The sequence below is a fragment of the Oryctolagus cuniculus genome, chromosome 4 (assembly GCF_051225735.1).
Source record: "Oryctolagus cuniculus isolate XC-2025 breed Fujian yellow rabbit chromosome 4, ASM5122573v1, whole genome shotgun sequence".
Taxonomy (NCBI): domain Eukaryota; kingdom Metazoa; phylum Chordata; class Mammalia; order Lagomorpha; family Leporidae; genus Oryctolagus; species Oryctolagus cuniculus.
This window is the reverse complement of record NC_142870.1, coordinates 52,327,498-52,346,135: the sequence shown is the minus strand read 5'-3', so window position 1 is coordinate 52,346,135 and position 18,638 is coordinate 52,327,498. Positions and strand designations below refer to the sequence as shown.

The window sequence follows — 18,638 nt, the reverse complement described above, 5'->3', positions numbered from 1 at the left end:
TCTTTCAAATAAATAAACAAATAAATCTTTGAAAAAAATCTGTCATCTATTCAACTGATATCTAATGGAAATTGCTGCAATCTTCAACAGTGAGTTATCTTCAATATAGTATTCATCAAAAGCTCAGTTAAGGCATTCCTTTTGAAAAGAAGGAGCCTCAGGGAGAAATTAATTGGCTATTTTAATTTTGGTGTGTTTTAAGTTCTAGCCCTTCAGATCACAGGTACTATATTCTAGCTAGACCTGGTTAACTTTGGATAGCCATAGGAATGTTTGGTGACGTTATAATGTACTATCACGTCTTCTATGTAATAAGCAATTTGCAGCCAACACTTATCAAAAGTTTTCAACGTGCCAGGCACCAAGCCAAGCCTTTAATTTATTTAGTCCTTCTAAGAATTCTTTGAGGCAGATATTATTGTCATCCCCCTTTACAGATGAGGAAGCAGAGGTTCAGAGTCGACCCAGTTTACCTAAGGTTACACAGCCACAAGTAATGGAGCGAGCTCACATCTAGAGCTCTCCAGGTACTTACACAAATGCCATGATTCTTACAGTCTTTATTAAACTGTCATTGTACAATTTGTACATGAAGAAACATGTGTGACTAATTTGTTTTGAACTTCATGTCAGAAAAATTGGTTCTCCAGGAAAACGTCAATGCTTCTTTTTTTCAAAAAATGAAAATATATTTTGCTGGTCAATTTCTTTTTTCTTAGTGGAGCAGAAACTCAGAGCCAAATAATAGTGATAAAATTATTTCAATTCTTTGGTACATATTTCTTATTAAAGAGTTGCAGGTAATCTATTTAACTTATGGTGCCCTATATAATATGTATTAATACTGTAAAGCTCTCATATCCTTTGTGTAATAACTATAAGAACAAATACAAAGAGGCTCAAAGCAGAATAGCTATAGAAAATATGAGAGGGAAAAGACTACTTGAATTATGGCTAATCAAGAGGATTATTGAGGGAATGGGGATGGACTAAGTCTTAAAGGATCTATGTAGGCCAGCGCCGCGGCTCACTAGGCTAATCCTCCACCTTGTGGTGCCGGCACACCGGGTTCTAGTCCCAGTCGGGGCGCCGGATTCTGTCCCGGTTGCCCCTCTTCCAGGCCAGCTCTCTGCTGTGGCCAGGGAGTGCAGTGGAGGATGGCCCAAGTGTTTGGGCCCTGCACCCGCATGGGAGACCAGGATAAGCACCTGGCTCCTGCCATCAGATCAGCGCGGTATACCGGCCGCAGCGCACCAGCCGTGGCGGCCATTGGAGGGTGAACCAACGGCAAAAGGAAGACCTTTCTCTCTGTCTCTCTCTCTCACTGTCCACTCTGCCTGTCAAAAAAAAAAAAAAAATCTATGTAGATAAGCGAGATAACAAACTTACATACCTGCAGGATGTTAAGCAGGTCATGCAAATGAGTAGCAGGCTGGGTGAAAAAAATTGGGTATGACGGTGGATGTGGCACACTGGGCGCACACTCACCGTCTACTCAACACCAGTAAGTACTGCCAAAGACAAAAGCTTTCCTAAAGCCTTCAAAAATCTTCTGATTGTTTAAGGAGACAGTCAGAAACAGATTCTTCCGTAATATATCCTACACTTAAGTAGTGATATAAAAAAATTCATTTAGTGTAGTATATAGGCCAAACAAATAGCATCTGCTGGCTAGGGTTAGCAGAGATCTAAAATCTGTTACAGACCAGGATCAGCAAACTACAGCTGGTGGGCCAAATGGGCCCCGTTGCCTGTTTCCATACAGCCCAAAGCCAAGAGACGCTTTTACATTTTTAAATGGTTTTCAAAAATTAAAAGGCTATGTCATGACATGTAAATATTAGGTACAATTTGAATTCCAATGTGCATAATTACACTGGAACATAGTCATGCCTGTTCATCTGTGTATTGTCTATGACTGCTTTGTGTAATCTAATGCAGTGCTGAGTAGCTAGGACAGAGCCTCTAGAGTCCACAAGGTCCACAATAGTTACCATTTGGCCCTTAAGAAAGAAAACAAATTTGCAGGCTCTTGGGGTAGATGATAAGGAGGGAAACAAATGGCTAAGTAAACTCGTTGGAAGAGGGGGAAACAAGGCACAGGATAAAGACAGAGAATGAACAAGGAATACGAGAACTAGCTGATGGTAAAGGATGAAAATGGAAGTTTGAGCTTGGTCTGTGGTACCAGAGAAAGGCCATGGAAATTAAAGCCGATTAGTAAAAGTATTAAACTGGATTTTACAAAGGCTTGGGCTATGATCACTCTGTGGTAAACACTGGAAATAAGACTCCGTAGTAAGGAGTAATTGGGAGATTCAAGTAGGAGACCCTCTCTACTGACCCAGGAAGAGCAAGGAGGAGCGCTGACAAAGCCAAGATTTTTCAAAGAAAAAGGGAGATTTTGCTGGGTTATTAGATAGAGATATACTACCTAGAAACCATAGAGAATCACATAAAGTTTTCTGCACATGTGAGAAAGATACAGTATATTGTTATAGTTAGGGAAATATAGTATTTTTTTTTTTGACAGGCAGAGTTAGTGAGAGAGACAGAGAGAAAGGTCTTCCTTCCGTTGGTTCACCCCCCAAAATGGCCGCTACAGCTGGTGCGCTGTGCAATCTGAAGCCAGGAGCCAGGTGCTTCCTCCTGGTCTCCCCGGGCCACAGCAGAGAGCTGCAGTGGAAGAGGAGCAACCAGGACAGAATCCGGGGTGCTGGCGCTGCAGGCGAAGGATTAGCATAGTGAGCGCAGCACTTGCCAAAATATAGTATTTAAAGTTAAAAAAAAAAAAAACACCAAAGCAACCCCGGGTTTGGCACTTGGTTTGTGAACTTGCGAAAAACACTCTGAATCTCATTTCCTCATCATTTCACAAATGGGAATAATGAGTACTTTAAGCAAACATGAAAAAGTTTTTTTTTTTTTTTTAATTTTGAAGTAGAGGCTGGCATTGTGGCATAATGCATTAAGGCACAATGATGCCAGCATCCTATATGGGTGCCGGTTGAGTCCCAGCAGCTCCACTTCGGATCCAGATCCCTGATAATGCACCTGGGAAACCACTGGAAGATGGCTCAAATCCTTGGGCCCCTGCACCCACATGGGAGACCCAGAAGCAGCTCCTGGCTTCGGCCAGCCCCAGCCACGGTTGTGGCCATTTGGGGAGTGAACCAGTGAAGAGAAGATCGCTTTCTACCCCTCCCTCCCCACCCCCTCTCTCTGTAACTTGGCCTTTCAAATAAATAAAACAAACCTTTGAAAAAATTTACAAGTAATGTGTCTTACAAGGACAAAAAGAATAGTTACTCTTTACAGCATTCTATACCATGCTATACCCATAAAATACATTCAAAATATTTAGAAAGCAATTAAAGGGAACAATGAAAAACAAAGCCATTAGAAGGTGCCCATTGCATTTTTCTATATTCCACTATGAGTCAAATTTATAGGCAAGTTAGCAGTTGAGCAATGGTTACATTTTTTTTAAACTCACTTTGCATGCAGAACAGAAAACAAGGCAAACCTCTGTAACTTTAAAAGAAATTTAGTTACTAAGTAACAGTAGAAAACACTCAATAAACATACATACCAACCCCGAAGAACTTTAAAAGAACGTGGTGTGAATGAAGTCAAATGAAAAATTTCATTTGTATAATCTATACATTCACCTTGGAACCCAGGTTTACTGAATGCTTTGAGCTGCAAGAACAACACAATAATAATTAAACACTTCAATTTTTTACATCATCATAGGCAAATAAAAACCTTTACTTCCATGTACTTTTAAAAATTTTGCAAAATATTAGACTGGTATTTTATCTATGTTGAAGATAGTGATCTTAAAGTCACACTGTTCTTCCTACATTTTCTCAGCAAAGGAGGTCACCATTGTTTACCACTTTCATACAACTCGTGCACCATACTGTGGGCACAGTGCCCACACAACAATGCTACCTACAGAATCAAGGACCACTAAATGTGGTCCTTGTCCACTGTGTCAAATGACTTTTATCCACTCTGGGGAGATGAGATGCATACAAGAAGAAGCAATTTAGCGCTAAATAACGAAGCGGTTTGGATTACTCTGGGGACCAGCTAGTGTGTCGTCTTTCTCCCAGGTTTTCCTGACTCCCAGTTAGGAGGAAAGGAGGGAACATGCGTGCCTAGGAGAGCAGAAGCGGATGACAGAGGAGATAATAATGATGGGATCAGTGTGAGATTTACGGTGAAGAGAGAAACATGTCTCTGGTGGGTCTTTCGGCTTACAGGCTTCGGTTTTCTGATAAGGATTCCTTAAATGCACAGCTTATAGTTCTAAATAGCTATGATTCTACTTTGGTCCCTTCTATCAAGAAAAATCCAGGAAATCTCAACCACAAGTCCCTTTAGACCAGAAAAACAATAATTTACAACTCTCGTGGCCTTGGATCTATAAAATAGGAAAGAAACAATGAATGAACTGAATGAGTGTTCCATAATACACTGGAGACTTGGAATAATATGGGCCCGGGGTCCACCCTGCACTGACAGGCCTGACTGCAGCTGAGAAGCTTCGCAATGAATGGTCTGCAGCTTTGTCCTCTCCCCTGCTTGCGCTGTCATGGAGAACAACTGAGCAGTGGATGTTCACCTCCTCCAGTTTCCCAAGGGTCCTCTTAGTGAAATTGTTTCTTGACTATCTCATTCTGCTCTGTCTCTGCTTGGTCTGATGTCAAAGATCGGCCAAAACCAAAGAGGTGAAAGAACCAATTCCCCCCTGAGCAGCCACAGCTTGTGCAACATGACTTCTAATGTGAAATCACACCGTAAAGGGACTCCTTGCCTTAAGGAGATGTGATCCAGCAAGTTCCTGTCCCAGTCCTTCTGCTGGATACAGAGGACAGCAGCAGTAAGCCCAAAGTTAAGACAGAAGTACATTTTTAACTAAAAGTTTGTAAAACAGGAAACTACAAAGTCAATCACTTTTAACTTCCAAAAATGCAGCAAAATCTCTCTTGCTTGCAAATGTTACCTTAATTCACAGTAATAATTGGAACAGCCATACGAGAATGGTGACCACAGCTGTCTTTGTACTACTTGTACTCACAGCTACTTGAATTATTTAATTTTATATTGCTGAGTGTAAGATTTATACTTCAACGCTGTACCATGAAGCTATAAAACACCAATTTTTGGACTACTGACAATGCAGGTTTATCGTTATCTCAGATAAGTATACATACTAGCCATCTCTAACTTTTAGTCTGTCTTCATATCCAAAAATAATTAAAATTCACACAAGTATAAACAAAAAAAATCTGTCATATTGTAACTTTTTGATTTGCTGGCTTAAAATGTTTTTTGCCCAAACTTTAAAAACCTGAATTTAATACTTATCTGAATTTTATTTCTACCTAACCCCAAAGTGAAAAGCAGTGTATAGTTCACTCAAAATCAGAACAAACCCACAAAAGTAACACCTCATTTTGACTTCCTTGTAAATGCTTCAGTCTAGAACAATTTTCATAATAATGTTCTGCGGGTGGTTCACATAGAAACCAACCTTATTCTTACTAATTATAGCAATTAAATTATGGTTTCAATTATAGATAAAATTAAATGACAGTGCCTTAGTAAAATTAAGTTTTCAAAGAAACACTAACTGGGTAAATCACTATGTTGATTTCCCTTCCAGATCAATGGAGAAAAACAATGTACAAATCAACTCAGGTTGCTGAGAGCCTAGGCAACAATCAGATGGATAAGGCATGAATACTTTTCAAACCACATCCACCCCTCTGTGCCATGTGGCAGTGTGACTTAATCCCTACACATCCCTCATGTGGAAGTGTATAGAAGCAGGCAGAGGTACCCCATTGGTGTGTAAGGTAACTTTTCACTTGTATTAGAACTACCCTGTGAGGCAGAAATCACCACTTTATCATGATGTTGTATAAAAGCCTTTCACTGTAATTCTCACTTATCATAAACATAAATAAAATGTGGCAACAGGTCTCTCATCCAATATAAGAAACTAACAACCTCCAAAGTCAATTACTGACCAAACACAGAAGCCAGGCTCAAAAACTTATTCCATCATCTTTTAATATAATTTTATTTACTCCAATACTAAAATAATTCCTATGAGAAACTTTCTTTCCCCTTCTGCAGCTCTTTAGACTTCCCTCATATAAACATGAGAGTTGTCGAACAAAGAAAAGCCTTGTTTCCATTCCTTATGACATCACACCTTCCGCACAATGTAGTATTATGCACTTCTCACAGCAATTACGCATCCTACAATAACTATTTCCCTGTTCAAAGGCGGCTTTCTTTATTTAAACAGTTCTTCCTATTTCCAGACCTTAGATTCTATAAGCTGGTCACAGTATCTCCCCAACACAAACACACGAAAGTGTTTTCTTTCTATTCCTCTTGCATCTTACTAATCGATGTCTAAAAGTCACTTTACTATCCCCACGCATGACAGTAACCACACAACTGTCATCACTGTAAAATTCAGGGTGACTAAGTTATTCAATGTAAGAGAAGACCCAGACGTTTTCCTTGGCCAGGAACATGTATAAAATGGAACAGGGTCTGAGTATTCAAAGAAATCTAAAATTTGGCAATTTGCTAATTTACTTGAAAAAAATTCTAGGAATGCCAGGTACTTGGTTGGGTCAAAGGTGGGAACTGCTTAGAATTTTCCAGAGAATGGTGCCTGACTCACACCTCCCCTGGAAACAAAATTCACTTCTGCAAGATGTAGTCCAATAAGATTTCAGGACTCATTAAGAGAGAGATGATGACAATATGAAGACAATTCACCTTCTGTTTGGTTTCTGTTTTGCTTAGGAGAAAAATTAAAAAAAAAAAAAAAGCTGCCACCTGCTAATGATGAAATTTATAATGACCCATATATATATATAATGTCTTGAGCTGAAATCCGTGACATCTTTAGCTTTTTAGAAAAATAATCGCCACGATAAAAGGCAGTGTTCCTTCAGAATCCCAAAGAATCCCTCGCTCCTCACAAGATGTTTACAACTAACCAGCAACATTTTCATCACCAGAACCTTCACAATGGAGGTTAACCTCTGTGCACACATTTTTTCTGGCCTATTCCCTCTTAAGTTGCTTGAGGAATTCCTCTTAAAATCATCATAATAAAAACTTCCTCTCTCAGTTGAACTCCTTATCTCTCACAGAAGGGGAACACGAGCACCCCCAAGGGAGCAGAGCATCTGTAGGCCTGGCTGTCACAGCTACCTGAGAAGGAGAAAATACTCCCTAGTTACTGAATGGAACACCAGGCCACCTGCCAGGACACCTCTGCTTACATCTAACTGCATACAGACAAGGAAAACGCCCCAGCATGAAGCCACTGAAAATAACAGGAGCTTTATTCTGGGTGAACTAAAAGGGCATGGTATGTTTGTTATCCAATCTCTGTTTATCATAAACCTGTCTGAAACGTGCAGTTCACAAGGCAGGAACTGAGGCAAACCCAGAAAAGTGAAGTAGGGGCCACGGCACTGGGCGTCTGCTGCTGCTTCCTGTCCCTCCAAGTTGGACTGGAAATACTATAAAGAAAACCCTCCCACAATCTGGCCCAAAAAAGGAAATCCATTAAAAAAGAAACAAACAAACAAAGAAACCTGGGAGGGAGGCAGAGAACCAGAGCTTACAAGAATGGGACTTTTCATCTGTCCTTAAAGTGCAATCTGCAGCTTGAAATTATTCCTGTTTAACTCTTTTATCTATTCCTGTTATTTTGAATCCTGTGAAAAAGCACTTTAAAAATCCACAGTGGGGAGTTTCCACAAGTCCAAAATAAAGATCTGGCAGGAAATAGCTCTAAATACAACAAGTCAATTATATTCAGAAGGGAAATGTTCCCAACAGGCCTGAGCTAATCATAAAATAAAACCTCAAAGCCCTGTGAATGGAAGCCTAGTTAAACTCAGTGCATCTGAGATATATAAACACTGACATGAATACAAAAAACACAGTTTCAGAGAAAAGACAGTGTTATGTAAAGGTAGCAAATGCCAAATATTTACAATTAATCACTACATCTGGCTCTTTGACAGTAACTTTTATGAATGTGTTATTCAAAGTGAAATAGAGAAGGCAATGGCTGTCATTGCCTTTTCCTCCCATGGTTGTACTGCTCACATGTCTGTCTGTGAAAAACCCTGAAAATCTGGTTTTGTCAATGTCAAATACTAGAAGAGGTCTACTTTGCTACCTCTAACTGTGATATGGCACTTGCTTAAATTCTGAATCTCAGTTTTGTTATTGATAGATGGGATTATTAATGACCTTAGAGTCATTAGTAGCATAAAACAGGCACAACTTCCAGCCCTCAATGGAGAAAGAAACATTAGGCTCCAGAGTATTGTCCACTCCCCTTCGAACCATGAACACACTGTGAGTGAAAAGGTAGGGTTTCCACTTCACCAAGTGCATGTTTTGATACAGGTATTAGAAATCACATGCAGGATAGACAGGTGAAGACACTCTCCATTCTATCTACAGTCAACTGTGCTATGCCAAGTAAGCGTGTGACATGGAAGAAAGAAAGGGGCAGGCGCTGCGGCATAGAGGGTAAAGCTGCTGCCTGCAGTGCTGGCATCCTGTATGGGCGCCGGTTCAAGTCCTGGCTGCTCTACTTCTGATCCAGCTCTCTGCTATGGCCTGGGAAAGCAGTAGAAGATGGCCCAAGTCCTGGGGGCCCTACACCCACGTGGGAGACCCAGCTCCTGGCTTCAGATCAGTGCAGCTGTGGCCGTTGTGGCCATCTGAAGAGTGAACCAGTGTATGGAAGACCTCTTTCTCTCTCTCTCTGCTTCTCTCTGTAACTCTACCTTTCAAATAAATAAATAAATTTAAAATAAATAATCAATCTGAAAGAAAGAGAAAAAAAGAGACAGGCAGGCAGGCAGGCATGCACAGGTTCAAAATGATCCCAAAGTGGTCAGAGCTGCAGCTCTATCACGTAACACAAAAGGAACTGTGTGACAGCCACAAAGATGGACACTCTCCTGCTTAAGGTACCAATACACACAAAAGTTATCCGAGGGAAAGAAAAAGATTTGAGAAAGGGAATGAACACTTTTAGTAAACTGTGTAACAATGGTAAGTGAAGAATATTTTTCAACATACCAAATGTGGAGGCTCATTTATCCCAAGTGGTTCCTGAAAAACATGTTCAAACATGTTAAACAATGCAATCATGTAATCTGAGGTGTCTTTTCAAATGTTTTGAAAATGTCTTTTGAAAAACAAATTTTGAATGCTCTGAGCAAACTACTAGATTCCTAGAACTGCCTATGACCTTCAAATAACATACGGGACTCTCTCATAATAATTTTAGCACTTATGACTAATTCATTTTGAATAATAGCTAGGAAAAAAAATGTGCCCCAATGCCCCTTTGAAAGACAAAGTTCGAATCTGTGATCATTATCTCATGGGTACTCTTATTCTTCTGTGTTATCCAAATACTATACAACTTCCTAACTTTCCACACACGGAGATTACTCTGGCCTTGTGGAATGCCCTTTCTGCCGGAAAAATATTGCTTTTATCCTTAAAACATCACTCAGTACACCCTGACCCTCCCCAACTGCCCAGGCCCACTCCTCTCCCTGACTCCTCAGCCCTGCCTAGACACACCGTCTTTACTTGTCTACAGATCTGCTTCCCCTTCAAGACTAAGACCCGTCAGGGGAGTCTTGTTTATCTTTTATCTTCAGTGATCTATCTGACACAGCAGAGGCGCTAGATAAAACTGTTGAGTGAACTGTTCAAATTACAGTGTCGTCTCGTTCATGTGCTACTATCCACACTACCTCTCTATGCAGTGTACACAAATGCATATTATGTCTCATTGTCTGCATTTACACATATACACATAATTCAACATTTTCACTTTCAAAATGTCCACTCCCATACTCACTTAATATACCATTACATGCCACTGATGTGGGTTGGCTTCATATTTCACTTACCAGCTGGATAGGTCGTATTGACATAATTATATTATTGGATCCTCCCCAGTCAAAAAAGCATTTATATTTCCCCTTCTCTAGAATGTACTGTTCTCCACAGAAGAACTTCTGCTGGTAGGCAACCCATCTAGTGAGGGAGGGGAAAAAAGATCAATCAAGCAAATAATACTTTTAAACACCAGTCTCTCAAGGTTCTTAACATAGGGGAAACTTACACTCCACTTTTAACATGAATGGATCTTGTTTCACTGCCAAAGCCAATTTCTTCTAAGTCAGGAATTTCCCGATTTGTAATATCAATAAACTTCCCACTTTCTAGGTCAGATTCAAACAGTGTGATAGAAGATTCTATAAAATTCTAAAACAAAAATAGGAAGAGGAAAGTTTAAGAGAACAAGCATTTTGTTTTATGCACTGTTATGTCTGAGCACAAGTCACACACTACTGGGATCATTTTTGCACAAATAATGCCAGGAAGAATCTTAAATTGTACAGGAAACAATTTTATAGTCACTACTCCTAAACAGTTTAAAGAAACAAATAAGCCTGGGTTTACTTTAAACAGGAAAACCTTTTCTATATAAATGAAAACTGGGCAAAAATTGGTAAATTGCTGGGACTTACTGGCTATCCTGTGTAATACTACTTATAAAGGAGACTAAATTCTCATTGTGCATAAAGACCAAAAGTTACATGAAACAAAACTAAACAATGTACTGTAGGCAATGTGGGAGATGACTGATGAGCTGAAATGTAATCTAAAAAACAAGTAACATTCACTTAAAATTATTTAGGGCAGATGTTGCAGGTACAGGGGGTTAAGCTGTTGAGTGGAACCTTCCATCCGATATCAAAGCGCCTGGTTCCAATCTCAGCTACTCTGCTTCTAGCCCAGTTCCCTGATAACGCATCCTGGAAGGCAGCAGATATTGGCTCTGGTGTCCAGGCCCCTACCACCCCTGTGGGAGCCCCAGATGAGACTTCCATGCTCCTGGCTTCATCCTACCCAGCCCTGGCTATTATAGGAATTGGGTAGTGAACCAGGAAATAGAATCTCTTTGTCACTCTTTCAAGTAACTGAAAATAAATAATACTTAAAATTTTTTATTAAAAAATCAAAATGAGAATACATTATTAGAAAAAGGTTGGTAGGTTAGGTAACTTATGTAAAACAAAGACATCTTAGAAAAACTCTCAAGACCCAAATAGATAAACCAGCTAAAGACAGGCAATTCATAAAAAACATACATGCAAGTGTCCAATTTCACTACTAAATTAAAACTGAATTAAAGTAATTAGACAAAATTTCTACTCTTTAAAATTAAATTAAGAAGGATTAAAAATCCAGTTTCTGGGGCAGCACTTGGGGTAGCAGTTAAGGTGTAGATTTGGGGGCAGACACTGTGGCACAGTGGGCTGCTCCACTTCTGTTTCCAGCTCCCTGCTAATGCACCTGGGAAAGCAGCAGAGGAAGGCCCAAGTGCTTGGACCCCTGCATTCATGTGGGAGACTTGGAAAAGCTCCAGGCTTCTGGCTTCACTCTGACCTAGCCGAGGTCATTGCAATCCTTTTGGGGAGTGAACCACTGGATGGAAGATCTCTGTCTCTACTTCTTTCTCTGTAATTCTGCCTTTTAAACAAGTAAATAAAAACTTGAAAAAAAAAATGCAGATTTGGAAGCCCAAGTCCTGTGTTGTAGTACCTGGATTCAATTCCCAGATCAAGCCTCTGATTCCAGTTTCCTGCTAATGCATTTCCCGAGTTGGCAATGAAGCTCAAGTGATTGCGTTCCTGTCACTCACATAGGAGACCTGGCTCCCACATTTAGCCCCATCCACAGGCCCTTGTGGACATTTGGAGAGTAAACCAGAGGATGAGGGCTCTTTCTGTCTTCTTTCCCTCTCTAATAAATTATGAAAAAATAAATAAAAATCCAGTTTGACCAGAGAACATTGTTCGTAGAATACAAATTAAATAACTATTTGAGAAAGTAATTTAGCAATATATGAAAACAGTTAGAATGGTTCATTCTCTTTGACCCTAAAATTCCCATTTAAGAAAAGATTCCTAAAGAAACTAAATGATGAACTGTTTATATACAAAGATGCATTATTCAGAATAGTGAAAAGCTATTTTACACATATGTACACATATACATTTTATAATGCCACTTTCCAGATGAAGAAAGTTTTTAAAGATTTATTTATTTATTTGAAAGTCAGAGTTACACAGAGAGAGAAGGAGAGGTGGGGGGGGGGGGTCTTCCATTCACTGGTTCACTCTCTAGATGGCCACAATGGCCGGAGCTGAGCTGATCTGAAGCTAGGAGCTTCTTCTGGGTCTTCTCACGTGGGTTCAGGGGCCCAAGGACCTGAGCCATCTTGTACTGCTTTCCCAGGCCATAGCAGAGAACTGGATCAGAAGTGGAGCAGCCAGGACTTGAACCAGCACCCATATGGGATGCCAGCACTGCAGGTGGAGGCTTTACCTGCTACCCCACAGCGCCGGCCCCCTGAAGAAAGTTTTAATAGCCTGTAAGTACCCTAAAAGTCCCAATAATAAGCGTCCCAGCTAGAGTATTGAGATATTTAAAATCTGAGTGCCATACTGGCAAACCTGGTTATATACTCACAAGCCTCCATCACTCAAGGCATCTAGGCACGCCTCTCCTTCCAACCATGCTAGAGTAGAGTGTTAACTAGCTCAGAGGATTTGTTGTGGGGGCCCTGTCTGGTCCTGCTCTGGAACTGTAAGCCAGGGGTGGGTAGTTCTCTAAGCTCCCTCTTGAAGACAGGAACTCCTCCACCACTCTGGTGATTCTGGAATTCCCCATCTTTATGTCTACTTTTTCTGCCCCTACTACCACCTGCTTTTTAGTCCCTGCTGCAGTAGCAGGAGTAAAGGAGCAACTCACATGTTCTAGGTCATGTGAGCCTAGTCACACGGCAGTACCCCTGCAGGTGGGGTGGGGAGTGTCACACAAATAATGGTATAAAGCATGCAAAGAAGATAAATTCATAAAATAAAAAACTTCTAACTGCCTGCTCCGAAAGTGACCAGAACAAGCCTTGGGAGTCACAGAGAGGTTAGTAAGTTATGGCCATCCTTACTTCCCTAGGCACAGTAATGCTGCAAGTCCCACAGATTTAAGTGGAGTTCTAATGCTGAAGAAGAATGAAAAATAATGGAAAAAAACTTTAAAAATTGCATTCAATCTTATATTTCAAGGCACTCTGATAGCTTAGCACACTCTTGAGTGCAGCATGCCTTGCTGTTAGATAGTTGCTTCAGGCCCAAAGACAAGTCTTAAGGATCAGTAATTGGGTTGCTTTTAAGTTTCATAATATCCCTCAGTTCTCAGGCCCCTGAGCTCTTGCACTACAACTCCTGGTGGGTAGTGTGATATGGGCCCCAGTGGAGAGCTGGTGCTCCCAGGAGGACAATGCAAGGTCTTGACTGCATACCGTCTAGTTTTAGAGCCCTAAAGAGACACCCAAGACTGAAAATCCTAACAAAAGCAAATCCAAATCCAAATGTTAAGCTAGTATAAAACTGACAAAGAACAAGCACACCAGGCAAATTTTATTGAGGACGCCAAGGAATAAAAATTCCTTAATCCCCAGAACTCAAATATTGCTGTATTCCTTTGGTCCTCTCTCTTTTTTTTTTTAAAGTCTCAAGTCAACAGCTCTGAATGACTCATGTGGAAACAGGAACACATTTCTGGTTGTCCTCTCCAAAGTACTCCAGGACACAGATCACTTTATCCCTAAGGAAGATGTCCGGTATTTGACCTTAGTATATCCACAGTGTTCCATACACTAAAGCCAGGACGTGTGGAATCTGCATTACATTATGCAGTTTTTCTATCTGTCCTCTTGTTTAGTTCACATTACACTTCAACTGAGACTGCGGCTGTAGTGCTTCACTCTTTCCCAGGTTCGACACATCTGGGATATCTCAGAGCTTTCTCACGTCAGCTCTACCTACTAACTTCTGTAGGTATAGCAAAGTCACAGGACTACATGCTCTATCTGGGTAATGTGTAATTTTACAAAATGTAACATGATAAGCAAATTTCAAAGTATTTTCATAATATATGTGAGGGATCCTCAAAAAGTTAGTGGAAAAAGCATTCTGTGAAAAAACTACATGTGCATTTCAAAAAACTTTGGCATCAAAATAAATTTATCTTTTTAAAAAAATATTTATTTGGTAAGCACAGTTAGAGAGAGAAAGAGCAAGAGAGAGAGAGAGACAGAGAGAGAGAGGACTTTCATCTGCTGATTCGCTCCCCAAATGGCCACAACCAGAGGTAGGCCAGACTGAAACCAGGAGCTTCTTCCAGGTCTCTCACGAGGGTGAAGGGGCCCAAGCACTTAGGCCATCTTCTGCAGCTTTCCAAGGCACATTAGCAGGGAGCTGGACCAGAAGTAGAGTAGCTGAGACTTGAACTGGTGCCCATATGGGATGTTGATGTAACTCATTACACCACAATGCCAGCCCCCCAAAATTTATCTTTTAATTTCATTTTTTTCACAAACTTTTTTTTAAAGAAAGACAGCTTTTTCAAGTTTTATTTTATTTACTTGAAAGGCAGAGTTAGAGTGAGAGAGTGGGAGAGGTAGAGAGAAAGAGAAGTCTTCCACTCTCTGGTTCATTCTCTAAATGGCTGCAACAACCAGGAATTGACCATCCAGGTCTTCCAAGTGGGTGGGAGGGGCTCAAGTTTATGGACCATGTTCAATTGCTTTTTCAGGTCCATCAGCAGGGAGCTGGATCAGAAGTAGAGTAACAGGGACTTGAACCGGGGCTCATATGGGACACCCGCACACAGACAGCAGCTTAAACTGCTGCGCTACGGACCGGTGCTGTGGCTCAGCGGGTTAAGGCCCCAGCCTGTAGCACAGGCATACCATATGGGTGCCGGTTCTGGTCCTGGCTGCTCCTCTTCTGATCCAGCTCTCTGCTATGATCTGGGAAAGCAGTAGAAGATGGCCCAAGTTCTTGGGCCCCTGCACCTGCGTGGGGGACCTGGAGGAAGCCCCTGGCTCCTGGCTTCGGGTCGGCGCAGCTCCAGCCATTGCAGCCATCTGGGGAGTGAACCAGTGGGTGGAAGACCTCTCTCTCTGTCTCTACCTCTCTCCGTAACTCTGTCTTTCAAATAAATAAAATAAATCTTAAAAAAAAAAAAAAAAAACTGCTATGCTACAATGCCAGCTACCCCCACAAACTTTTGAATTACCTCCATACATGTGTTAATTTTATGTTGTATATAGACCATTTTTACTATATTTCATCTGAAAATATTTTAGTGTACATTTAAATTATAAATAATCTGAAAATCAGATACTTATCTTTTAATATGTGTGGCCCTACATTAATAGGTGTAAATGAGATGTTAATAAGCCTTTGACCAAATGAAATTGTTTTCCATTGTTAAGGTGCTTTTTAAGTCTAATAAGCATTTGGAACAAGAAAATGGATAAAATGCCATGGGCTCCAGGGTAGATTTGCCCTTATATCTCAGTTCTACACTTTGGCACAGTACCTAACCTTTAGTTCCTCAGCTTCTGTAAGAGAATATCTCACAAAGTTCATGGAGTGGCAAGTATTTGGTCTTGTCAATGTCCTCATGCCATGTTGAGCAGCTCAGATTTTATTTTTCTTGACAATGAGCCACTGACAGATTTTAAGTGGTTTAGAAAGACTTTTGTGGTAACTACATCAATAGTTTGCATGGACTGAGGAAGATAAAGCTGGAGGCGAAAGGTTCAGAAAGTGACAGGACTCCAGGTAGACACTTAGAAGGCAAGTCTTTGGACTTGCATTAAGACACTATTTGGGAAACAAGCACCTCTTTTCAAGAGTACTGGGTTCCTGTGCCAGGTCTGGCTCCCAATGCTGCCTTCCTGCTAATACAGAGGTTGGGAGTCAGAAGATAAAGGCTAAAGTGGCTGGGTCACTCCATCACATGGGAGACTTAGACTGAATTCTGGGCTTCCAGCTTCAACCTGGCCCAGCTCTGGTATCTTCAGAACTCTCTAACATCTGTGCCTTCATAAGTTTCCATCTGGAGTGCTATAGCATTCTGAATCTTTCACCTCCAGCTTTAATTGTAATATAGGCTAGTGCACTGGCTCACTTGGCTAATCCTCCGCCTGTGGCACCGGCACTCCAGGTTCTAGTCCCGGTTGGGGTGCCAGGTACTAGTCCCTGTTGTTCCTCTTCCAGTCCAGCTCTCTGTTGTGGCCTGGGAAGGCAGTGGAGGATGGCCCAAGTGCTTGGGCCTCTGCACCCGCATGGGAGACAAGGAAGAAGCACCTGGCTCCTGGTTCCTAGCTTCAGATCAGCATAGCTCTGGCCGTAGTGGCCATTTGGGGGATGAACCAACGGAAGGAAGACCTTTCTCTCTGTCTCTAACTCTCACTCTAACTCTGCCTGGCAAAAAAAAAAAAAAAAAAAAGTAATATAGTCACCAAAAAGGTCTCCCTAAACCATTGATCTAATATGTTCACTAGGTCTAACGTCTATCGGTGGCTCATTGTCAACACAAGGAAAAAAAGAAAAAAGTCTGAACTCCTCAACATGGCAGAGGACGTTCACTATGTGGCTCTAGACTCACTTCCTGAAGGTCTCCCCAATTTCCTTATTCAGTCCCAGTTCTCCAAGCACACCACAATCTCCCTTACACATGAGTCTCTCGACTTCAGCACTATTAACATTTCGAGCTCTGTAACTATTGCTGGGGGTTGTCCTTTCCATGGTAGGAGTTAACAGCACCTCTGTCCTCTGTCTACTAGGTCAACCCCAACCCCAAAGGACAATCTAAACCTTCCCCCAGACACAGCCAAATGCCCCTGAAGTCCTAAAATCAACCCCAGCTGAGAACCACTGGCTTACAGCCTTGACTTCACACATCAATGTGTGTTAATCTCTTACTAAAAAGCACCTACTTTCCCCTCTCACTCTCACTAGAAATTGTCCACTTGGTTAATTCTTTCTTGAAACTTCAGGTCAGCTATCATCTCCTCCATGAAACTCTCTCTGCTCCCAGTGGGGTAACTGACGAGCTGGCCTTTTTTCTGGGTACTCCAAGCACTTTGCACTTAATCCAGTCATGGTCAAACACCTCAAGCTTTGCAAAAGTGCTATGTTCTCTACCAGACTGCCTGCTCTGGGCTGTTGGGACTGAATTCCTGGCCACTATATTTTCAACATCTGATGCTATATGAAGCAAGTGCTCAAAATATGATGGAATTAATGAAGGGAAACATTTATATAAATATTCTATATTATGACAGTTAAGAAAAATGGTCAATATAATCCGTGAAGTCTGACGCTTTCAAACATTAGAAACTTTTTATAGTCTCATGTTCTATCAGTAATCATGCCCAACTTTCATGAAAAGATAAACAGGTAGAGAATGAAAGGTAAGGAAGCTAACTTACAGCTTGTAAGTACCGAAAAGACAGGATGGGAGCACTTAATGCCCCGTAGGCATTACTGTCTTCAAAGTCTCCTTCTTCAAGCAAGAACTGCTGGCCTTTGAAATGTTCCTTCTCATAGGCAACCCACCTGGAAGCACATTGGGTACACAATGTAATAAGCTATAGTCAACATCAAGAAAACTACAGTCAAGAGAGCAAAAGAAAAAAATCATGATAAAGCACAGATTTGTTCATCTCCATATTTGAAAAAACCCTACTTGCTATGTTTTTATATACAAAGACAAATGGCCTGTGCTTCACAGATCAATCACTTTTACAGTCCACAGGCTTTTCCCAACAAATCCTAACTACAGAACTGCAACAGAGCAATATTCTCTACATGTTTGTGGCATGACTTGATCCATCCCAATGTACTCAGAGAACAGTTTGCTAAGTAAAGAAAAAGAAAATATAAAGCACATATTGACAATGAGAAAAGTTACAAACCACACTGAGATTCAAAGATAATTATCCTTATTTTACTGATTAAGCTTTCTGCCATCACAAAATGACTACTGTATTAAAAATGATTTTGGGTTTAAATCAAGCAAACTTCTCACCGCTTCCAGATTAAAAAACAATAAAAGAGTTCAGTAAACAGCAACTGGGAAATGAGACAGAGCTGGTATTAGCCCCAGTGACCTAACTGGTGCCCTAAATGTATACAAAGACGTCTATAAATACTTATGGGTGGAAATGCTGGTCCCACCATTCTATCAGTGGCTATTATAGAAACAGGAAGCACTGTGGCAGAGTATTTTCCAGCAACAAGGTTCCTTGCCTTTTTTTTTTTTTTTAAGATTTTATTTATTTCAGAGGTAGAGTTACAGAGAGATAGAGAGGTCCTCCATCTGCCAGTTCACTCCCCAAATGGGTACAATGCTTAGAGCTTAGCTGATCTGAAGCCAGGAGCTTCTTCTGGGTCTCCCACACAGGTGCAGGGGCCCAAGCACTTGGGCTATCTTCCATTGCTTTCCCAGGCCATAAGCAGAGAGCTGGATCAGAAGAGGAGCAGCCAGGACACGAACAAGTGCCATATGGGAGACTTTCATATGGAAGTGAAACAGCGGATAGAAGACCCCTCTCTCTGTCTTTAACTCTGCCTCTCAAATAAATAAATCTTTAAAAAGGAAAAAAATAAAGTGGA

General features: G+C 41.0%; 1 protein-coding gene across 4 annotated transcripts in view; it reads right to left on the bottom strand.

Annotated features, from left to right (window-relative positions):
* CRYBG3 (crystallin beta-gamma domain containing 3) overlaps positions 1-18,638 on the bottom strand; it is a 133,404-nt gene that overhangs the window by 33,376 nt on the left and 81,390 nt on the right. For all 4 annotated transcript variants that reach the window (XM_089330687.1, XM_089330688.1, XM_051859382.3 and 1 more), the window contains 5 exons: positions 17,453-17,579; positions 10,217-10,359; positions 10,002-10,128; positions 9,154-9,186; positions 3,593-3,702 (listed from right to left, as the gene is read on the bottom strand). In XM_089330687.1, coding sequence (XP_089186813.1) covers positions 3,593-3,702; positions 9,154-9,186; positions 10,002-10,128; positions 10,217-10,359; positions 17,453-17,579 — 540 coding nt within the window. The remainder of the gene's footprint in view (positions 1-3,592; positions 3,703-9,153; positions 9,187-10,001; positions 10,129-10,216; positions 10,360-17,452; positions 17,580-18,638) is intronic.